The sequence below is a fragment of the Notolepis coatsorum genome, assembly GCF_963971535.1.
Source record: "Notolepis coatsorum genome assembly, chromosome: 12".
Taxonomy (NCBI): Eukaryota; Metazoa; Chordata; class Actinopteri; order Aulopiformes; family Paralepididae; genus Notolepis; species Notolepis coatsorum.
In genome coordinates this window covers 31,136,967-31,157,356 of record NC_140176.1, presented here as the reverse complement: position 1 = coordinate 31,157,356, position 20,390 = coordinate 31,136,967, and the positions used below count along the sequence as shown (strand labels likewise).

At 42.0% G+C, this 20,390-nt stretch overlaps 1 protein-coding gene across 1 annotated transcript in view; it reads left to right on the top strand.

Moving 5' to 3' along the window:
- The window catches only part of stau2 (staufen double-stranded RNA binding protein 2), a 411,601-nt gene that overhangs the window by 133,790 nt on the left and 257,421 nt on the right, over nucleotides 1–20,390 (top strand). Inside the window, exon 7 of the mRNA XM_084325794.1 lies at nucleotides 1,165–1,272. Within this exon, the coding sequence (XP_084181920.1) occupies nucleotides 1,165–1,272 (108 nt within the window). The remainder of the gene's footprint in view (nucleotides 1–1,164; nucleotides 1,273–20,390) is intronic.

Below are 20,390 nucleotides of genomic sequence, written 5' to 3'. Positions count from 1 at the left end.
TGGTGGTGTACGGAGACACAATGATGCTAATTGGTCAACGTTGAAATATGTATAGACCTGACTGTACCTCCGACACTGGTTATTGATGCGCTTCTCCCCTGATGTGAAATCAACGCCTTGCTTGACCACGAGAGATTAAAACCGGATGAATGTTTGACAGGCTTACAAAAGATGGGATCTTTTTTTTGGGTAAACAAGCGGGGAGGGGAGTCTCTGTCCCAAAACTATTTCCATAATTTCCCTCCTCCCAAATATGCGGGAGTGAGGTTACACATGAGGTCTCCCGTGATTCTCCTATTGTCCATTAAATAATTCGACCCCTCGTTCCCATACTCCCTTGTGCACCTTGGGGACCCATCTAGGTGACCTCTTCTACACCCTTTTGAGGTCCGATTGGAACGACCCGTTCCCTGGCTATTTATTGATAATAATCGCCACCCGTGTCCTGTACATCAGAGTTATAGAACTATTTATAAAAATAATTATTACTGTTACTTATACTATATACTCAGATTCAGATTCTCTATTACCTATATTTATTGAGAGTAACGTATAATATAACCGATACAGACCCTCATCTGCAACTTTGTTTACAGTGTTTATTTTTCTTATTATGTTTTTGTATTCAGAGTTAATTATATTGTTTACACTGTTTATTTTTCTCATAATTCTTTTATTCAGATCAAATTGTATTGCCTATATTCAAGTCTGTCTACTATTACCGTGCCCATACCTGTACCCCCCTTCCCCTCCTTATCTTATAGACATAGGCATAAAATGAGCATAGACTTGACAGTATAAAATAAATGCAGAGAGTCAGGAAAAGGGTAAAAGCAATGCAGGTAATAACAATACGTCTGGTTAATGAATTAACAGAACATCATGACACCTGTGGACTAGATTAGCCGCTTCTTCACACCCAAGCCTGATGTGGAATAATGAAATACCTGTCTATGTCAATAAAGATTATCTTTGATTCTCTTTCTCTTTGATTCTTGATTTTCTTTGCATTTTGTACTTTAGTTTGTATATTGTATATTTTGTATAGTGTTTGGTCTTTATTATTTTTTACTGTATGAAGCACAATCTCAGGGGGGCATTTCACTGTAATGTACATGTACTTTATATGTGACAAATAAAACAAAACTTCCTTTCCCATGCCAGAGCCCGGAGGAGAAGGAGGAGCAGGAGGAGGGGAGCGACGCCAGCAAATCAGAGATCAGCCTGGTCTACGAGATCGCCCTCAAGAGGAACCTGTCCGTCAACTTCGAGGTGAGCGTGACATTAGATCCTCGAACCCACACGAATGTTAGGTTTATTTATATATGTGACAACGCGGGTTGTCACCGCTGAGGAGGGTTGTCACCGTGACTCTTCACTTTGATGTATTCTTCTCATGTCACGGTGAGCAAGGGGCCAACCTGCTCACCAGGAGCAGTTAGGGGTTAAAAAAAAGTATATTTTATTTTGGGGTATTTTACTTTGAAAAATTGCCACTTCCGCCCTCGCCTCACTCTTTTTCGTAAAATAAGTCTGCTGCCATAATGCTCCCCTTCGTGTAATTCACTCACAGCTCGCGCTGTGGTTGTGGCAGAGACATGATTATAATCAGGTTTTTATGCACCCGAGTCTCCCAAACACATAGAGACAGCGTACATACTGTATGCTGAGCTATGGTAACTTTTGCGCACCTACCCCCTACCAGTGAATGTCTCTCACCTGCAAAAGGTGTTAGGTGGGGAAGGGGTTAGGTGGCAAAGGCCAGTGGGTATTTGTAGTTCTGCATGCAACTTAACACATTGACTGTCACGCAATAGCCTCATCCTTAGTAGCTGACGCCATCACTGTAAACGGTGGGAGTCGCTCACCTTGTTTGCAGGGCTATAACTATTTAAATATTATAGCTATATATGCAATACTATGGCCCATTTGACATCGGGTATCTATTGGTCAAGATGTGAAAAAGGAATCTTTTTTCCATCCATACATTGTCGTTTTATACCGTGGTGAATATAAGTATAGTTTTAGAGTGGTCTAGGATAATTTCTGGAACGCTAGTAATAGGCCGCAAAGCATATTATACTTAATCCATTGGCATTTCGTCCCTATACACCAGGGGTAGGCAACCCTAGGCACGCGGGGGCATTTGCATAGGCACAGGGGGCAGCATAAAAAAACAAAACAAAAAAAAAACGTTATTTTTTTTTTTTTTTTTTTTTTTTATATTATAGTGGAATATTTTGCACTGTTGTCGCATTTATCTTGTTGAAATCCTCCCACAGGTTATTTTTACTACCACATATTTAATTGAGACCCTTTATTTGTTTATTATTTCAATTTAGCTGGAAATACATTGCTACATCATTCAGTAACATTTGCAGAGCCTTATAACAAAAACATTATTACGGTCACCATTGTGACCAGTGGGATTAATCAACAAATTGTATTATTTATTTTTCTATTTCATTGAACATTGCACATGTTAAAAGCCATTTTTTTTACTCAAAATGTGAGTATTACCAAGTCAACTTGTGTTCTTAAAACAATGACAATAAACATAGTTTTATTAGGTTGAAATAATGTGGTTGTGTACTTATTTTTCTGTTAACTTATTATGGATTGAAAACTGAAAACCTTAATGCACAGTAACTGAACTCAATATTTTAAAGTTCTGGTTATTATTATAATTTTTTTTTACAGTGTAGTCTTGCGATCAATCAAAACTTATTTACACGATATACCTCACATTCACCCTCCATTCACATCCTGGTGTTCTCCATTAGGCCTATAGGTGGAGCTATGACAGCACACGTACAGTACACACACCGATGGTGTGTGATGTCTCCAAAAATGAATGGGCAAATGTGGGTGAAATGGTCGCACTGTATGCAGCTGTTTGTCTGCATTGCATTCCCCCCCCCCAACTCAGATTTAGGGTTGATACAACCATCATAATAATATTGTTAATAATAACAATAACAATAATGATGTAATAATGTAAAAATTATCATTAAAAAGACCTGATTATGAGAAAAAAAAATTACGATGCATGGAATATTGTTGAGGCACACTAGTTACAACTATATTTCAAACAGGCACTCCATGTCAAAAAGGTTGCTGACCCCTGCTATACACGCTACAATAAAAAATTCAAATGCATATGATCGGTATATTATGTTCCATCATGCATGCATGAAAGGGGGGGGGGGGGGTTGTTTATGATTAATTGATTGTCAATAACGGCATTCGTTAGTACAACAGCATACGTTGATCAGAGCGATGGCTCTGATGGCAATAGACAACCAAACTGAAATTAACGTTAGATTGCTCTTACCTGTGGCCGATGAGACTGCAAAAAGAATATTCCAATTATTTGATTGCCATCTGCTAGATTGTATGTCCATTTGGCCCACGCCATAACCCCAAAAGCATAATGATTCTGGCATCCCGAAAGCGATTCAATGCAATCGAGTGTGTATCTTGATCCATGTTACAAGATAACTCCGCCCGGAAGACATTCAATGACGCACAGAGTCAAACTTCCTTCAGAAAGTAAGTGCAACATCGGCCGCATACCACCAGGCGGCGGCATCGGACCGTTGCGATCTCAGACACACATTTCCACAGCACAGCAGGATGAATTATGAATGGAAATAGCGAATAAAAGAAATAACGATCCAATAACGAGTATACTCGTTAATAAGACATAGATTGAAAAGTATCCCCCCGATTTGTACAAGTGATGGCTTATTTTGTAGGTAAGAACTTGTACTTTGATATAATAATTAAAAGAAAATAAGGAAGCTTGCTTAACCTGTTAAGCCCTATTTTCTGAAAATCTGCCTAAAAATACATACCCAAGTAAATGGAAGATTGCTCCACTTCTACAAGGTCCATTTGCATGTTCTTGGTATACCAGACATGAAAAACTGCCACTGAGCTCGTTTAGCACCTTCTTGAGATCACGTGTACAAAAGACTAAGCAAATGAATAAATGGAAGATTATTAAACAGAAGGTTTTGTAGTTACAGTACTGAATTCTGCCATCCGGACACATGCAATTTGAAATATTATTATAGAATATAGAATATCAGGTTCGAGCCCAGCTCTCAGCGTTGCTACCAGCTTGGCTGGTCGTTCATACTAATACAATTGGCAGTATTAGGGGGTGGGAAGCTGATGGGTGGGGATCGGACGTTGTGGACAGCGACTCCTACAGGTCGGTTGGTGCGCCTGCACAGTAGAATCAGGAAGCGACGGGGGCGGCGTGTCCCTCCCACGCAGACCCTCGCCGCTGAGAGATCGCGCTGTACAGGTGAAAAGATGCGACGGCTGCCTCCTCGAGTACCGGAGGGGACACGTGATGCAAGGCTTCGTCCACATTGCAGCCGGCCTGTGGGAGGCATGGCCTAACAGCGTTCGAGACAGGGGAGGGTAGAATTGGACAATACGAAATTGGGATGGGAGAAAAATAGAAAATGGGAGAAAAAGTAGATAAAAAAAAAAGAATATAGAATATCAGACTTATAAATTACATTATTATAGCCAAGTTGCACATCTGGCCAAATCTACTCTTTCCAATGGCAGAGTTAAATTTGGATTTAGTATCACCAGGCGTGCAGCAAGAACCGTGAAGGAAATCTACTGTAAATACAGTTAGATTCAAGATTTCAAGATTCAAGAGGTTTAATCATCACATACATACACAAGACATGTAGTGAAATGAAGGTGGCCATGCCCGCCTTGATTGTGCAAAAATACAATATAATAATAGAATAAAATAGACATGATACAAAGTAAAGATACAATACAATGCTAAGCTTACAAATGAAAAGGTAATGGGTCCTATGTACACTACTATACAATATCCTATACAATATACAGTTATACTATGTATACTAAAACTATCCTAGCTATACTAACTACTAACTAACTACTTTTATTTTGCGTTTAACCTGTAGTGTGTTTGTGTGTGGGAGAGTGCAGGATGTGTGGTGTGTGCGTATGTGTGTGTGTTCATGTGTGCCTGTGTGTGGAGGGATCAGTGTTCAGTGTTCTGATGGCCTGGGGGAAGAAGCTGAGTCTGAGTCTCTCTGTTCTTGCTGCATGTATGCGTAGGCGCTTGCCTGACCGCAGCAGCTTGAACAGGCTATTGTTGGGTTGGTGAGGGTCCTTCATTATTCTGCAGGCTCTGGATTTGCACCTCCTATTGTATAAGTCCTGCAGTGGAGGTAGTGCAATACCCGTAGTATGCTCCGCTGAGCGCACCACTCTCTGTAGAGCCTTCCTGTCCTGGGCGGTGCAGTTGCTAAACCAGGCAGTCATATCATTTTTTATTATGAAGACTGGTCCCCCATTTTGAATCGGATTGCAACGCGGATTGTTGCTAAACGTTCACAGAAAGGTAGATAAACGAACTGCGTTCTAATTTATCCCTAACGTTCAGTTTTGTGGTAGATAATCCCGAAAAATAATAGAAAGTAAAAAAATCCACAAGTCATTTGCTTGACGGAAGCTGGCATGAGCTGGGTAATGTCGTTTTTCAAAATTCCAATGCTCATTGAGAGATCTGGATGTCCTCTCCTCATATGACTACAAACAAAATGGCGTTGCAGATATTTTAGCATCTATATTCGCTCGTTTATGAATACATTTCCTGATATTTCCTGAACTGATATTTCACTAATAACACTTTAACCTATTGGTAAACAAACGTATTGCTGAAAATATACACTATATACATTAATCCATACAGTCTGTAGACATGGATTTATGACTCATTGAGCGCCACGTTTTTTTCCCATCTTTACTCAATGGCGCCAGCGTTATTGACCATTTTAGTGATGTTTTGCGGACCCATCGTGTGTCCTGTATTATAGCTATGGAGACAATAGTATGGCTCATTTGACAGGCATTGTTCATAGTCCATCACTGACTAACCAGTTCATTTCTACATACTGTAGTTTGTGCGCTATTACACGCTAAACATCGGCCCTTTCCAAAATAATCCAGTCTTTTTTCATAGATTGCGAGATATGATGCGTTATATGCAATATGCCCAAATCGTTCGGGTTGCTCGCCTGAAACCCCAAATACTTCCAAATCATCAAAGGTATATACCATATACATATGTGTCTTCACAAAATCATCAAGGGGGGGGGGGGGTAGTCTTACCCCGAAAATGGCGATTGTTACGAAATGGAAAGCATGGTTTAGGTCCGGTAAAATACGACACTGTGATCGGTAGGGCTGTCTTAAATACTTCGAAGCTTCGTTCGATGGGCATGGGATTCGAATATGAAAAAAATAATTGATTATAAAAAATAAAAAAGATTTAAATAAAATGTTTTTTTTTTTTTTTTTTTTTTATCAACTCTGCCTCTCTTTGTTAATTACAACAAGCAATGCTGTTTGTTATTTAAGATGAGGTCGGACTCGGCACTGACGGATTTGTGTTCATTGTGCTGCTTTTATAAAGCCTCAAATGACGGCTTACAATATTTCATGAAAGCAAAGTGTTTCGTTTGTCTAAGATTTAAAAAGGTTTAAACTTTACAGCACTGACAAAGTTGAACAACGTGCTGTACAAGTCCCACAATTTTTAAAATAAAAAATAAAAATAAAAATATTATTATAAAAAAATACTTTTTAATTTGTATTTCGAAGCTTCGAATTAAAATCGAATCTCGGCCCCGAAGCTTCGAATTCCAAAAAAAATCGAAGGTCAGCCCTAGTGATCGGTACAGAAACATGTTTCAGGTTTGGTAAAATAGACATAGAATATACCTTACCTTAGCCAGAATCTACTCCAAAAAGAATAATCCCAGTGATCCCATCAGCGATCATGATTACTCGTGTATATGTGTATACGGGAAACGGTAGGTTTGAGGCGAGAAAATATCAGAGCGATTGCTCTGCAAGAACTTCTCCCCCTCAGAGGGAGTCAGGACAGACTGGGATCAGGAGAGACACTGTCTAAACCAGTGGTTCCCAAAGTGGGGGTCGCGACCCCTAGAAGGGTTGCGAGCCGCCGTGGGGGGGTCGCCAGATGATAAAAAAAATTAAAAGATGTCCAAATTATATATATATATTTTTAATGCAGTCAGGCCACTGAACTTAGAAGCAGGCCAGGCCAGTGTTTCTAGTTGCAGCGGCGCAATAGTCAGATAACCTAGGTGGGGAACAACCAGGAGATCACAGCAACTCACACAAGGAGAACTATCTCTCTCTCTCTCTCTCTTGCTCACACACACACACAAAAAGGGAGCCGCATGTGATTGGTGGAGGCGGGACCCTTACAAAAAACAAAAAATCCATCAAAATCAGTGTTGTTGCTAATCATTGACACATGCTAGCCTGTAATAATCCCCCCCAGAAAAATCTACTTTGCATTTGATATATTGCAAATATATGCCATCACACACACTGGCATTTAAAGGGTTAGAATTATAAAATTAATATGTGGTATGATCAGGGCTGAAGTTGTATAAAAGAAAAAAAAAGTGGTATTTCAACATATAGTAATATTTGTATGGTGTTTTTGAAGAGGACAATTTAGTCCCTTATGGTAAGAGTGAGTATTTTTTTCAATCTGACATTACAAAAAAACTGAAAATCCATCAATTACATATGCTAGCCTGTTTTTTAACAATAATTTGTGATGCCATCACAAACACTGGCATTTAAAGGGTACAAATAAAAAATGTACTACACCAGAATGCAGGAAATGAAGTCTTTGTAACAAAAACATTTCCTGGTGTAAATCCCCAGACCCCCCGCTTAAAAAGTGGCCTGACTGGGGCTATATTTCGCACTATATTTCCTGGCCTGAATGATTTCCCCAGTCCGGCCCTGGTTAAAAGCCTCCAATGCTTATTAGTGTGTGTGTGTTTGAACGTTTGCATGTTTCAACTATGCATTTCCTTTTATAAAAAAAAAAATGAAAATAAAAAATGAAAAAAGAATGTAATAATTTTATTTATTTTTATTATTATTTTTGTACCTCCTATAATAGTGGGGGTCGCGGCTCTCTGACACTGTTATTTCGGGGGTCGCGGCCTGAAAACTTTGGGAACCCCTGGTCTAAACTAAACTATCCCAGTTCAAAAGGTAAGCGATACTGCCACCTGGTGAGATTCGATCGTCATTGCAATTCCAACTGAGTGTTTAGAACGGGGATCAAATGAAAAATATCAAAGGATCAAAACCCGAGTACACTTGGCGCAGAAAGTGTTAAGAGGTTAACAAGACCCTATTATCTGTGCCTGGTCCTATATCCAATAAACTGTCTGTACAATGACATAAGTACCACTAAGTATAAGTAAATACAAATTAAAACAAGTACACATTCGACAAGCTAAAGGACCCACTTGTTTTTTTACTCAGCCCCAATAAAAATGTCTCCATGTATTTTTTCCTCTTCATCCTGGACGTCTCCGGACCATTACCAGGCAACAGAGAATGTGTGGCCGGGGAAGGTTCTGGGACGGGTTGTCATCATTATCTTCTTAGCACTTGTGAAATGTTTGACACAATTTTGGATCTACTGTATTTCGGCACCGATGCAGAAGGCCTGAGCGGCTTGGTACGCTTCCACAAGTTTTGCTGTTGACTCAGTTGATAAGGCAGTACGGCTGTCCCCGAAGCCTGTTTTTAGGGTTCAAACTTCGCCCAGGTTTTTCCGAACAGACGTTCGAACATTCGTCTTTTAATTAATTAATTTAATCATTATAGATCCTATGGGGGGTGACATTGCATAGTCTATCGGTGAATTTTTTTTTGTTTACAGTGGTAAACATGTAAACGAAGCACTCAGAGAAGGAAATAAAGGGAAAAGACGACCTGTATCGGGGTGGTCTGGCAGGCTTGAACTTTCCATAAATGTGTATCCAATCCATAAATCCATTTAGTTAGATCCAGTACTGACTGAATGTATCTGTGATTATTATCAATTTTCGACAACAACCATTATCTTCTATCCAGTAAGTGACTAACAACGCCGGTGATTTTTATCCAACGAAACTCCCAATTCTAATTTGGAATTCTATAACTCTCTAGGTTTCAATGACCAGCAGCCGTTACTGCACTGTCATTAGAATGTTGAGTTCTCGTTCGCTACTTATTCTCTTATTATTTTCCCTTAACAAATTAAGATAAGATAAGTTCCTTATTCCTTTATTGATCCCCTTGGGGGAATTCGGGCATCATAGCAGCATGGGGGATGGAGGAGGGGAGGTACAGGTATGGGCAGGGTAATAGTAGAAAGACATATTATATAGGCAATACAATTTTATCTGAATATAAAAATATGTGAAAAATAAACAGTGTAAACAAAGGTGCAGATGAGTGTCTGTATGCCCTATCGGTTATTATTATATGTTACAATAAATATAGGCAATACATCATTTGAGTGAATATATACTATATGTAAAAGTAAACGTATACACAAGGTACCCTACATAATGGGATGGTACATGTCATATGTTGTAGTCCGTGCAGGTTTTGGTGGTTAAGAGTCAGACACACTTAGTGGTCAGACATAGTTCTCGAGTTTGACATTGAATAAATAATGTTATATTAATTGTTCCCCCCTATCCTTTTTAGCTTACTTTTAAAATAAAAATCCAAAGTTTTGAGTTTTGAAAAAAGAAAGTTATCTTCACTTCAGTGTTTGTGCAGCCATGTTTATTCACTGGAAAACGGGTATGGTTTCCTTGACGCAGAAAAGATTCCCGAAAACATCTGTTTACGTTTTCTGATAAGGTATCACTGCACAACTCATAAATGTTCAGACAAGTTCAGTGTTTGGTTATTCGTGATACTATGGCCACATTCACACTGCAAGTAAATTCTGATTTATTGCTCAGATCAGATTTCTTTTTACTGTTCACATTAATTCTTAATTTTTTTTGACCAATATCAGATTCCAGTGTGAACTGGCCACGCTCCTGAACTCACCCGTAAAAATGGACGTAAAGAATTGTGACAAATGTCAATCTAGCGTGACGTAAAAGTTGCATGAAAGTCACATGACTGTTCAGACTGAGGTCGCATTGCAAAATAAATCAGACCTGTATCTGATTTAGGACCATATGTGAACGTCGCCCAAATCAGAAAAGATCAGATTCCATGTGATTTGTGCTGTTCACACTGTCGTGAAACAATCAGATCTGAGTCACTTTTGCCTGCAGTGTGAACATAGCCTAAGCACCGTCACATCAATTTAATAAATGATTATCATCGGAGGCGCAGGGGTGTCATGATTAATCGAATTCTAATGAATTGATTACAGAATATAATTGATTAAATATTACTGAAACAGCACTTGGTGTTACTGAAACATTCCATTGGTGGCGGTTATAAGTTCCAATGTGTCTAGTGTGACGGAAACACAACAGAAGAAGAATCATTCCATTCAGAGGCTGAGATTGTTCTAGAACGTTCTGAATAGACTCTGTTGAAGAGCTGCTTTAGCTCGAGTCAGTGTGCATTCAAGAGGAAAATAAGTACATTTAAATGTAATAATTTAAATGGAAGGTCCCTCTTTATTCGGCCCACTCTGCAGTAACTCTGTGGAACTCCAGGAGTTCCTCTCTCTCTCTCTTTCTCTCTCTCTCTCTCTCTCTCTCTCTCTCTCTCTCTCTCTCTCTCTCTCTCTCTCTCTCTCTCTCTCTCTCTCTCTCTCTCTCTCTCTCTCTCTCTCGTCTTCTCTGGACTTAATGTTGTGTCCTGGCGTGACCCCGTGCTCCAGATCCCTGCTTCCCTCGTATCTCAGCTCAGCCCCGCCACCTCCAGCTTCCCCTGCCTCAGCTCCTGCGCCCTCAGAGGTGCCAAAAACAAGAGGAGGTTTGGTTTACTCTGCGCACCCCCTCCCTTCCTCCTCCAGGCAGCCGCTCCCTTCCACCTCTCCTCCCATCACTCACAACTATCTGAGAGGGGGAGAGAGAGGAAGGAGAGAGATAGAGAGAGAGAGGGGGGAGAGAGAGAGAGAGAGGAAGGAGAGAGAGAGAAGAGAGAAAGAGAGAGGGAAGAGAGACAGAGAGAGAGAGAGAGAGAGAGAGATGGGAGAGAGACACAGAGAGAAGAGAGACAGGGGGGAGAGAGAGACAGGGAAGAGAGACAGAGAGAGAGAGACAGAGGAAAGTGAGAGAAATGAAGGTAAATAGAGAGAAGGAGAGGAAGAAGGCAGGGTCTTTTGACTTGGTCTGCCAATATTAATATATAATATAATGATGTACCAGCATTGGGAGAATATGTGGAAAGCTGTCCAGTCCACACTCTGTTCCCCTCCCTCTTCCTCTGAGATAGATCTGAGCTCCTCAGAGCTGGAACACTAGAACAGCTGTTCCTCGTTCAAATCAGCATCAACGTTTGATCGATAGTTACAAGTTATTCACTCACACAATCACACACAGACAGCAGAGGCGACCATGCAAGGTGCCAACCTGCTCATCAGGAGCAGTTAGGGGTGAAGTGTCTTGCTCAAGGACACTTTGACACGCTGTTGGGAGGAGCCGGAATTGAACCGGGAACCTTCTGATTACCAGACGACCACTGATTTTCATATCGCCAACAAAGTACTGGGTCCATGCTGTCATCTCTGCCCGTCTCCGTCATCGAAGCTGGAGACTGAAAGTACTTAGCCACTCCCCCCGACAAAACTGTAGTTTTTTCACACAGCATCGGAAATAATACAGCCGGACTATCTAACAATAATTAACATATTTACAAGTCGGATTAACTTTTGTAAATAAGGAGACAGATAGAGAACATTTCAAAGCACAAAAAATATCCAATATCTAAATTTCGACCTAATTCTGAATTACTCAACATTTTGCCATTTTCTGAAGAATCGTGAGCTCCTTAACACATCAAGTGCCGTTCAGCAGGGGGCACTGTGGGCCGTCAGTGCCAGCGCTCTGTTCAATTGGGGATAATGCCGTGTTTGCAGTGCTAAAACTATATTAAATATTATAGCTATGGATCTAATAACGGTGTCGATTGTCAGTGAGTTTCTTCCGGTCAACATGCAAGAAACAGATAATTTTTTCATCCATACATTTCCGTTTTATACCATGGTGAATATGAGTATAGTTTGAGTGATTCTGAGTAATCCCAGGAAAAGACGCGAAAACAGCGTTTTAGTGGAATTCAATAAACACGTTGCCATTCCTCGCTTGGATCAACAATCAATCTGAAATCAACGCTAGATTATCGGTATTATCTTTCATCATGCACGCATGCTAGGTTGTTTGGAGCGGGGCGCCCCTCCGTGCTGTGATTACTACCAACGGGACACACCACACTAGGGCTGACCCCTATTAGTCGACTAATCGATCGAAAGGAGCCGTAGTCGACTGCCAACCTCTTAGTCTAGTGCATATATATTAAATTTTCTTTTTTTTTATCATTCTTTCCAAAAGAAAAGAGGCCTAGAAGCGTGGCTAACGCTAATGGCACGCATACCAGCGAGGCTAACTGCCTAAGAAAACAGGCACAGAGGCACTGAAGGAGGATTTCACCCATCTAATGAACACACTTGACTAGACAAATATCAAGATGTATCCATCAGTGGACCAATTGCATGCTTTCGCAGAGGGCAAGAAGCCTTCCGTCCTTCAGACATTAAGCACCCCCACAGCCAAAATGGAATGATGAAAAAAATATATATATATATATATATTATATACATTATACTTTTAAATCTTTTTTAATCATAGTCGACGATCGGCTAATTTCGTCGACTACAAGTCGACTATACAAATCCTTAGTCCGGGACGCCTAAATATTAAAGGCAACCAACTTGTGTCTAGCCACGCCCCCGCGGCGACGCGGCAGCAGCAGAGCGGGGTAGCTCCGCTCTGTCGCGGCAGCATTATGTAGCAGTAATCCCCCCTTTTTTAACATCGACAACTAGCTCAACTGGTAGCGCTGCCTTGCTGTGGATCCTGCGGTCCGTTGGTGACAAGTTCGATTCCCTTCAATTTATTTTATTTATATTTTTTTTTAACGTGCATTCTTTCGCCGGTTAAGTTTAGGCATGTTAACTTTAAGCATTGTTTCGGAGTTGGTTAAGGTTAGGCATTGTTTCGGAGTTGGTTAAGGTTAGAAGGGTTAAGTTTAGGCGCTGTTAAGGAGCTGGTTAAGGTTAGAGTTTGTCTTAGAGAATGGCAATAGACAGCTTATTTCCGCGCTGCAGCGCGAGGCAATAGACAGCCTATTTCCGCGCTGCCGCGGTCACATGGGCGTAGTGGCCAATCAGAGAAACACTAAACACAAGTTGGTTGCCTAAAATATTCATGCGTCCGGGACAGCCCTACACCACACACACATACCACACAGACACGCTGCAATCGCGGCGGAAAAAATCATCGTATCAACGCAAGATTTGTCTTGCCGGAGTGTTCAGACCCCGCCCCCCACGCCGCAGCTCGGCCAAGAAAACAAACCACATCATTTCAAATGGAGTGCAATAGCGGCCGCAAGGTGTTAGGCCGTGGTATTGGCCGTTTGCGATCTCAGACACATTCAGGACAGCCTGCACAAGGTGCCTCGATGGATTATGAATGGCAATAGCAAATAAAAGAAATAACGAAACAACTGCTGGGCCACAGAAACGTAGATCTACGTTAACGGCACCCAATGTGTTAACAAGGCAGGTTAGACGGTGCAGAGTCACATATAATCTCCCTGCTCGACACCATGCTGATTAATGTAAACAACGCTTATATAGAAGCCATCGTAGGTGCACTGAAGGAAATTCCCATAATTCCCCTTGGACAAAGGGAATCAACAGCTGTGATTGGATGATTAAGGATTAAGAAAAGAGGGCGGGGTTTGATATAGAGCCCGTATAGACTTCCGTGTTACATGGAGCTCATGGGAGAGCGCGGGGGGCGGGGAATCAAATTAATGAATGTTGGTTAGAGCCTTGATGTAAGTGGTTGTAGCTACGGCTGTGGGGGTGCTGGAGACATGACCCAATAGACCTATTCATACGCCTCTGAAGAACAGTCTCCTGAACACGGAGAGAGACTCCCTGGGCGATCTGCGCATGCGCCGGTTGGGGAGTAAGTGCGGAAAAGTGACTATAGCTCAACCAATCGACTTGTGGTTGGTTTCTCCGTGTTCAGGAGACTCAGGTGTATGAAAAAGTACATTGGCTCATGTCTCCAACACCCCCACAGCCGTAGCTACAACCACTTACGTCAAGGCTCTTATCGACATTCATTAATTTGATCCCCCCCGCTCTCCCATGAGGAAGTGTTGCGGTGGTCTATAGGTCCATTCACTAGGAAAGACTCCTCTCTATCCACTCACGCTCTGCGATGATGCCTCCCTTCCACGATTCCCACTTTCAGCCAGGATATCTGGACTGATTTATGATCCGTTAATGTCTTTGTCACCATCAGCAATTATGTGTTGTTGTTTTTTATTCCTCGTGCCGTTGAAATTGGAAGCTGCAGGCCGGTGGTTTTAAAGAGCAGACCGCAGCCTGTCAACCTGGAGACCAGCTGTTCATTACTGACACTTGATGAGAGGAGCAACACGCTTTACTGCTTTTGTATCTCTCCTCTCCTCTCCTCTCCTCTCCTCTCCTCTCCTCTCCTCTTCTCTCCTCTCCTCTCCTCTTCTCTTTTCTCCTCTCCTCTCCTCTTCTCTTTTCTCCTCTTTTCTCCTCCTGTCTCCTCTTCTCTCCTCTCCTCCTCTTCTCTTTTATTTTATCCTCTCTTCTTCTCTCCACTTCTCTCCTCTCCTCTCCTCTTTTCTCCTCTTCTCTCTTTTCCTCTTTTCTCCTCTTCTCTTCTCTCCTCTTTTATTTTCTTCTCTCCTCTCCTGTCATCTCCTCTCCTCCTCTCCTTTCCTGTCCTCTTCTCCTCTTTTCTTCTCTCCTCTCTTCATCTCTTCTGCTCTCCTCTTCTCTCCTCTCCTCTTCTCTTTTATTTGATCCTCTCTTCTCCTCTCCTCTCTTCTGCTCTCCACTTCTCTCCTCTCTTCTTTTCTCCTCTTCTCTTCTCTCTTTTATTTTCTTCTCTCCTCTCCTGTCATCTCCTCTCATCCTCTCCTCTCCCTTCCTATCCTCTCTTCTCCTCTCCTCCTCTCCTATCCTCTCTTCTCCTCTCCCCTCCTCTCTTCTGCTCTCTTCTCTTTTCTCCTCCCTTCTCCTCTCTTCTCCTGTTCTCCTTTCTCTCTTTTCTCTTATATCCTCTCCTGCTCTCATTTAGTCTCCTCTCTTCTTTCTTTCTTTCTTTCTTTCTTTCTTTCTTTCTTTCTTTCTTTCTTTCTTTCTTTCTTTCTTTCTTTCTTTCTTTCTTTCTTTCTTTCTTTCTTTCTTTCTTTCTTTCTTTCTTTCTTTCTTTCTTTCTTTCTTTCACCTCGCTCTCTGTCTCTCCCTCTCTGTCTCTCTCTCCTACTTGCTTTGTTGCTGATGAACAGAGTCAGACACATGGAGGATGTTGTTACATTAGATTGTTCTCTGCCACTCCACAGTGATTTTCCACTGCCATGTCCAACAATACGGTCTCAAGGCCATGCGTGCAACGCAATCATCTACCCAGCCATCCTCTCTGTCTCTTTCTCTCTCTGTCTGTCTGTCTGTCTGTCTGTCTCTCTGTCTGTCTGTCTGTCTGTCTGTCTGTCTGTCTGTCTGTCTGTCTGTCTGTCTGTCTGTCTGTCTGTCTGTCTGTCTGTCTGTCTGTCTGTCTGTCTGTCTGTCTGTATGTCTGTCTGTCTGTCTGTCTGTCTGTCTCTCTCTTTCTCTCTGACACTCTCTCTCTGACTCTCTCTCTGACTCTCTCTCCCTTCCCCCCTCCCTCCCTCCCTCTCCCTCCTCTGGCATGGCATCGCTTCTCTCCTCTCCTCCATCTCTAGCGATGGAGCCTGTTGCAACGTTCTCAGGGGACCCCAGTCACATCGTTGCATGCGATGTGCTCTCACTGCCACCCCATTAAAGCCGTGATCCAGGATTTATTCCACCCATCTTAAAAGCCTTGTGGAATTCACACAGTGTTCTCAGAGAGTTTGCATGAAAGATTTTGACTTGTAGATTGAAAATGAACCCCCCCCCCCCAGATGTTCCCATAGCCTCGCTTAACCCTTTCACTGCCGCACTACCAAATGGTTAACCCTTTCACTGTGACAATACACAGAAGGTTAACCATGTCACTGCCACACAACAGCAGGTTAACCCTTTCACTGCCACACTGCAGAAGGTTAACCCTTTACTATCACACTACCGACGGTTACCGTGTGATAGTAAAGGGTTAACCTTCTGTAGTGTGGCAGTGAAAGGGTTAACAAGTCACAATACGAGTCAGTTCTACTCTTTACTCTCCTGTTTATAAACAGTACAGCATCAAGAGTGGTGAAACACACGGTGTAGACATCTTGTCACGTCCTGTCCTCGTATCAAGGGCTCAGACGCTTCAGAGATATTCTTCAGGGCATTTCTGCTTCATTTGACAGTGACAGTGACGTGAGTGACAGGACTTGGAGAGAAGCAGGGATGACAAGCAACTAGGGCTGACCCCTATTAGTCGAATAGTCGACTAATCGATCGAAAGGAGCCGTAGTCGACTGCCAACCTCTTAGGCGGCAGTTACACCTTTCGTATCATCTTCGTATTGTTTTCATATGCGTATCGCCGCGACGTCGTGCGCCTCGAGTCACACTTTCGTTTTTTTTTCGTTTTTGTCACCCGAGCACACTGATGTAGTACACTGCCAAAGCAGTAGGTGGCAGTAGGTGGCAAACATGAAGGCAATTTCAACCAATTAGAACGAATGTGCCAATACACTTCCTGGAAGCTCCAGCAAAGAAAATAGGCTTGTTCGAGATGGGATAGGCGGACGCAGATCTGCGCAGGTTTTACTACGGCCTCGCCAAGCGCGTTGCATGACGGTTAGAATGTTGTCCGATTTGCTCTGAATATCTGACGAGGCGAGGCGCGGAACTCCCGCGGGAGCGAGCCGCGCGCAGCATTCAGAGCGAGGCTCCACAGTACCTCTCAGCCGGCTGCTCCCGGCTGGGAAGCGACTTGCTACGGTCGCGCAAAGCGCCTATTGGCTCAGAAAAGTTGTCAGTCACCAGCCATGTGACAGCCAGGGAGTTATGAGACGTTTGATTGATTGAAAACTTTATTATGTTATGCGTTATCAACTTATCATCATATCATCATGATAAACTTCAAGCTGTCAGACACACACACACACACACACACACACATACAGCAGTGTGTTGTGTGTGCGTGCGGCCAGGAGCGCGCAACAAGATGGTATACATTATGGTATATGAATAGTATATTCCACTGTAGCAGTATATGGTGTGCTGTACATTTGAATCTGATCTAATTTTGCACACGGCCATCGCATTATAATGAGCTGGACAGGTGTGTAATGTGTGTGTGGTGACGTGAAAGCGTATCTGCCGCGCGAGACTAGGCGAGAGGCTCTCGTGAAATCGGCAGTGTCCGCCCTCTTAACTCCTCCCCCGGCTTCACTCGGCTACTCTCGTCTACTAGTCAAGGCAAACCGAAATCCATCTTGAACAAGCCTAATGTCAATAAGGCAGGCGCCTATGCCGCGCCACCATCTTGCCTATTTACTCAATGCAGCAATTCTTTTTCAGCAAAGCCTAATAAAAGTGCAATAAACAAAACGGATACATTCACTGTGTGTTCTGCCTGTCATTTGTTGATGAAACAAAACTAACATCAACACAAGTGACCACCAAGAGTGGATAGTTTAGTCTAAAAAACGATCGGTAGCATTGTTAGCTGCATGCTAACGTCAATGGAGTATGCCATTATAACAATATAGCATTGTGGCTAGAAGCTAACGTTAGCTCACGCTACTTAGCCAGCACCAAAACTGATATCGCGAGCTATCAGTAGTTAGATAACATTAGAGACAACGCTGTGTGTATTAAACAAAGGTGAATAGATGACTGGGCCATTTTGTTTTGTTGAAAGAGGAGCTCTGAGCTAACAGGGTCTGAATCCTGATAGCTCACGTTAGCCAGCTGCTCATGCAATCGGTAATGCTAGCAGAATGAATGGATGTAAACTTTATTTAACATATTGCATATGGGTACAATACAATACGGCTCAATACAAACAATTGTTAAGGGAATGCAGACTGTTGTAGCTTGGACTGGGGTCCTTATAACAATAACTTGACAACACATGGTAGCTGAAGCTATTTGGGACACACACTGTTGTCACCGGAAGGGCACGCGATGGTATCTACTGCGCATGGGCGTTTTCGCAACAACGGCTAGCGTGCTGACTACACGCTGTTGTCGATTCGTTTTTTTTTGCGTATCTCCAAACGCAAACACAATTTTGCGTTTCAGCCGTATCCACAAAAAAACGCCAAAAAACGCATTTCTGTGTAATAGGGACATCAAACGTCGTCAAAAACGTATAAAAAAACGCCAGGAATACACTAGTCTAACCATGGCCTTAGTCGAATGCATATATATAAAAAAATATATATATATCATTCTTTCCAAAAGAAAAGAGGCCTAGAAGCGTGGCTAACGCTAATGGCACGCATACCAGAGGCTAACTGTCTAAGAAAACAGGCACAGAGGCACTGAAAGAGGATTTCACCCATCTAATGAACACACTAGACTATACAAATATCAAGATGTATCCATCAGTGGACCAATTGCATGCTTTCGCAGAGGACAAGAAGCCTTCAGTCGACTCCTTCAGACATTAAGCACCCCCACAGCCCAAATGGAATGATAAAAAAAAAATATATATATATATATATATTATTATACATATATATATATTTTTTTTGGACTAATAGTCGACTAACAGCAAATTTTGGCCAATCATAGTCGACTATCCAAATCCTTAGTCGGGGACAGCCCTACAAGCAACAAATCGAACTCGGGACGTTGCTATTACATGCCCTGGCTTGGTGAGCCATATGGGCATCGCTTTTTGAATATTCAAATAGTCGTAAAATTATTTAAAAAAATCAAATAGTTTATGCAAATGTCGTTTTGTCATGCTGGGTACAGCTTGCTAGCTAGCCAGGTACCATAACAGTCTGTTAACAGCTGGTAGAACAGAAAAGAAAGATGAAGAAAGAGAGACCGGAGACGTTGCATGGTAGCAACGTTTTTGTCCGTTTGCCATGTTGTTTCACTAAGCTCACACATTTCACGCATCAGTGATGTAACTTTCAGAATGAATGTTTTACTTTCGCCTGCTCCCCCGCTAGCGTTAGCTGTTAGCAATGCTAGCAGCCAGCTAGCCAGTCTCCTGGTCCGTCATGTGACGTCTCCTGGTCTGTCATGTGACGTCTCCTGGTCCGTCATGTGACGTCTCCTGGTCCGTCATGTGACGTCTCCTCTTTTTGTTTCCTTGTGTTATGAGTGTGTTCCCTCCCAATAACCATCAAATACTACACTCACACATACACGCACACGTGCACACACACTCAAACAGTCACATAATATACACACATACACACACACACATATTTTCATTCATGCATTATTTTTATTTGTCAGGGACAATGCTAAAGAAAACATTGTTACTCAAGTTACTCTAACAAGATACAGATGTATTGCATGTAGGATTTCTAGCCAAGGCTAATTTGTAACCCCTGTCCCTAGTTAGGCTTTTCTACTTAATACATACTGTATCATCATTACCAAAAGTACATTAGTTAGAATGAACACATAATAAATATTGACATTCTTTACATGATCATACAGTAATTGCATCACTTTACAGTCGTTTTGTGTGTTTGTGTGCAAGCATGTGCGTACTGTAGTCTTTATGTAGTAATATGTATGTATGTTTGTCTGTGTGTGTCTGTTCCTCTAGCTCTGTGTACATGTCCATGTGTATGTATATGCACACACATACACTACATACACACACATACACTACATACATACACACACTAGGGCTGACCTTCAAAGCTTTTTTTGGCAATCGAAGCTTCGGGGCCGAGCTTCGATTTTAATTCGAAGCCTCGATTTTTTTTAAATTCTTTTTTATAGTTTTTCTTTCTTTTTTTTTCTTCTTTTTTAACTTATGTTGTGGGACTTGTACAGCACTTTGGTAAACTTTGTTGTTTTTAAATGTGCTCTATAAATAAAGTGGATTGGATTAATGAATTAAGTATCCCCTTTCGTGAGTGTGACGCAGCCAACAAGGTTTCACTCGGCTGTGTGATTTAATTCAAGGTGGATCGCTGTTGTCGTTTGAACAACTTCAGATTTCATGGGAACTACCAATCCCCCAAATCAAGAATGTTTAAGATGAATGAAGTAAGATTTTGATTATTTGAAATATGGCCTGTGTAGACTAAACTATGCACAGAATTATGTCAGTCTACAAGGTCCGGATTCTACATGGTCGGGCA